The sequence below is a fragment of the Miscanthus floridulus genome, chromosome 12, assembly GCF_019320115.1.
Source record: "Miscanthus floridulus cultivar M001 chromosome 12, ASM1932011v1, whole genome shotgun sequence".
NCBI lineage: Eukaryota > Viridiplantae > Streptophyta > Magnoliopsida > Poales > Poaceae > Miscanthus > Miscanthus floridulus.
In genome coordinates, this window is record NC_089591.1 from 23882982 (window position 1) to 23886771 (window position 3790).

General features: G+C 42.9%; 1 protein-coding gene across 1 annotated transcript; it reads right to left on the bottom strand.

The window, feature by feature from the left end:
- Positions 1–252: 252 nt before the first annotated feature.
- LOC136495626 (uncharacterized) lies at positions 253–1859 on the bottom strand. The gene is made up of 2 exons (XM_066491506.1): positions 1303–1859; positions 253–994 (listed from the first exon to the last, which is right to left on the bottom strand). The coding sequence occupies exons 1-2, from the start codon at positions 1857–1859 to the stop codon at positions 253–255; spliced, it is 1299 nt and encodes a 432-aa protein (XP_066347603.1).
- Positions 1860–3790: the final 1931 nt, after the last annotated feature.

The window sequence follows — 3790 nt, forward strand, 5'->3', positions numbered from 1 at the left end:
ATCATGGTTAGTCCCAAGAGACTTAGGTACCCAAATGGTCTTTGTGCTAGCACATGGTGAACCAATCACCTTTCTAGCACAAGTGTCATTTTTGGGTCTCCTAAGCAAATTTACATTAATTGATGAGTTGAGCTTAGGAGTGTTACCCATGGGACAATCCATGAGCTTAGGAGTGTTACCCATGGGACAATCCATTCTTTGGTGTACCTTTCTTCTACAAGTGTAGCATAGGCGACTCTTGATCCTGTTAGCCTACTCATATTGTATTTTCTTGCTCACTTGTACTTGGGTTGGCCTTGATGAGATGTTGTCTTTGTTAGGACACTCAATAAACTTGTGTCCCTCTCTTTGGCAAGCATAGCAAAGGCGGTGCTTGTTCTTGTGGGATGTCTTCTCTTCTTGCCTCTTGCTTGCTTCCTTATCGATAAGCCTCTTCCTTGATGACATAAGGCCGTCGCTTTTCTTGTTGGGACATGAGTCAATTTCATGTCCCTTCTCATAGCAACCATAACACTTCCTCTTGCTTATTGTTGTCTTCTTCTTTGGAAGTGTGGCTTGGTCATCAACCTTGTTTGAACACTTAGAGGCATTGTATCCCATGTTGGAGCACTTGACATGAGCCTTCTTCTTCTCTTGAATCTTGCTCATGTTCTTCTCTTCTTTCTTCAAGGAGCAATCTTTCACATGGTGACCCTCCTTATTGCACTTGGGGCAAGTGATGGGAGTCTTGTTCATCATTCTTCTTTGCTCCTTAATCTTTCTATTGTTGGCCTTGTGACTTTCTTGATAGGGCTTGATGCCTGCATCAGTTGATCCCTTCCCAAGCTTCTTTGCCATGTATTCATAGTTATATTGAGAAGGTTGAGCATTGCACTTTCCCTTCATTTGAATTAAGTCCCTTCTTAGCCTCTCAACTTCTTCCTTGAGCTCTTCATTTTCTTTTGTAATGGAATCATCACAAGTTTCTACAAGTACATGCTCAACAGAAGGCTGACTTTCTTGTGGGCAACAATTGTTAGCACATGATAACATAGGTTGAACTTGTGTACATGTGCACTTGTGAGCATGAGGTTGGTATGATTTTATCATTGCTACCACAACCTCATGAACAATTTCTAGCATGAGATGAGAATCCATTAGCTTCTCATGAGAGCACAAGAGCTCATCATGATTTTTTTGCAAAAACTCATTCTTGCTAGTGAGCCTTTCCACTTTGTCCTTGAGCACATAATTCTCATATTCTAATTGAGCAATACAAGAGAGTTAATAGTACAAGTTTGCTTAATTGACAAGTTTTCATACCTTTTAACCAAACTAGCATGGGCGCACTTAAGCTTTTGATGCTCTTTGGTCAACTCCTCCAAGCATTTAATATTTTTTATGAGAAACTCTTCTTGCTCTTCAATTTTCTCTATGAACTTGAGCATGATCAACTTGTCTTTCTTGCTTAGATGTGCAAAGCATTGATCAACGTCATCATCATCGTCACTTTCATCATCACTCTCATTTTCACTCTCACTCTCACTTGCCACATTCTTCTCTTTCTTTGCCATAAGACCCACATGAGAAGTGGCATAGAGAGTTGAGCTTCTTGGTGAGGTGGATTTATCATTTTGCCTGCACTGATCACGAGCTTCTTCTTCCTTCAAAATGTTAGTCTCACAAGAACTAGAGGAAGTAGAAGTACCACATGTAAAAGCAATATTCCCAATCACCATTTCATTACCTTCCATTAAGGCCCTATTTGGCATGACTCCAACTCTAGGTGGACTACTCCACTTCAGAACTCCAGGTGGAGCCAGCTCTGGGTGGAGTTGGAGCTGTCTGATGGAGGTGTTTGGCTGGGAGGGTTTCCCCATCTCCAGAAAAGAGGAGTTTGAGGGTACATTGCCATTCTTGCCCCTAGTTTGACTTGAACTACTTCGCACAAATATGAAATGAAAGTATATGCAGTGAAGTCCAAAATAATAATAAATTACATGTCATTTGCCTAGAACCAAAATTATGAAATAAGTTCATAGTTCAAAAATAAGGTTGTTACAATAATCATTGCACTAGTTCCATGCGAGGGCGATGGATGTAGCCATACTATCACGAAAGGTGTCCATAGTCACAAAGCTTGATTCTGAAGTTGATCCATCAGAGGCATGTTGAGACACGGCATACTTGTTGTACCTTTTCGGAATAGTAGGCATGTAGGTAGGATCTCTATCAAAATTAGCAAAGTCATTAATCTACTTCACTGAAATGATACTGTCCATATTTGTAGTGCACACAACAAATTTTGGATTGCAAAATATCTACTATGAATCTAGGATTGCAGCATAGAACACAGTTCACTCCCATAAATCCAGTCTCTAATCATACTGTGATTCAATTTTTGAATCAAAACTAAAAAAATACCTTGTTCTACGGCCGGTGGGGGATGTCAGTGCTAGTGATGAGCAATTCCTGGGGTGGCCTCCACTGGGAGTGACAGATCCATGCATCCCCTACGCTAAGGAGGCCGCCAGGTCCATGGCCGGGTAGGGATGTCGGTGCTAGTGATGGGCGTGGCCGGCTTCATCGGCATGCTCTACTCACTCGTGCCCAGATTAACTACAGCGGGGCTTGGATTGACGGTGGCCGAGAGGAGCTATGGCAGCCGGGAGGGGCTCCAGCAGTCCAGCGGTGTGGGTGAACGACGACAACCGGTGTGGGTGGTGGCAGCCAAAACCCTAGCAGGGCCCGTGCTCAGGAGAAGAAGCGAGTAGTCGGCGTCGGAGGAAACATGAGCGGAACAGAGAAAAACAGGCGCGGGGAGAGTCTTGGAGGAAAAGAACGAACCATTTTTTTGTGTAACCAGTGGCATTGGTGGGTAATTACCCACCAACTCCTCGAGGAGGTTCAAAAGAGGTGGTTCTGGAGTTGCAAAAGAGGTGCTCCAAAACTCCACCCCCATTTGCACTACAGCTCCAAGGAGTTTTGGAGCTAGGGTGTTTGGCTGGAATTTTTGCTGGAGTTGTTGGAGTTCTAGAGTGGAGCCATGCCAAACAGGCCCTAAGTCATATGTTGGTGAGAAAGTGGATGTGGCATGATCACTTGGACCTTTTGGGAGAATCACTTGAGGCTCTTTATTTGTTGATGAAGTTGAGCACTACTCAAGTGGTTCCTCCAATGAGAGCGTCTTCTCATCACATTTGGACTTGTCATATTTTTATTTGAGTGTGGTCCAAATGAGATGAGCATCCTCAAGTGGTTCATCATCTCCAAATATGATGGTATCAAAAACATCTTCACTCAAAGCACTAAATAAGACAGTTAGTAGCTTGTGCATTGTTTTGTAAGCATTTCACTTCCTCTCTAGATAGGTTGGTCAAATTAACTCTAGGAGGTGAAATGCTCACATCTACAATCCTGCTCAATATGAGGACCCATGTCCCTAAAAACAATAGGCACACTAGCGGACCAAGATGCATAATTTGAACCATCTAAAAGGAGAAGTTATAGAGTTACCTCCTCACTTATCGACATTGTCTCTCAAGGCAGGTTAAGCCTAAAATGAGGGCCTAGCTTTGATACCAATTGAAAGGACCTTGATGTCGCCTAGAGGGGAGTGAATAGGTGTTTTTGAAATTATCAACAAATAAAACTTGTAGTGGGTTAGCAGACCGTGGAACCTTTGGGAAATTCTACAAAACCTCTGGGCAACATAGAGTACTCAGCAACTGTTATGCCTAGAGATCAAACTCAAACCAAACTTGAAGATGTGCTTGGTGATGTGCTATGTAAGTCCATGAAGTACTTGCAC

Bases quoted from the DNA above. Each gene is read 5' to 3' on its own strand.
- LOC136495626 (XM_066491506.1), bottom strand. From the start codon at position 1,859: ATGGGGAAACCCTCCCAGCCAAACACCTCCATCAGACAGCTCCAACTC. The intron at 995-1,302 runs GTATGAAAACTT...CCCACAAGAAAG, and splicing joins CATGCTAGTTTGGTTAAAAG to TCAGCCTTCTGTTGAGCATG.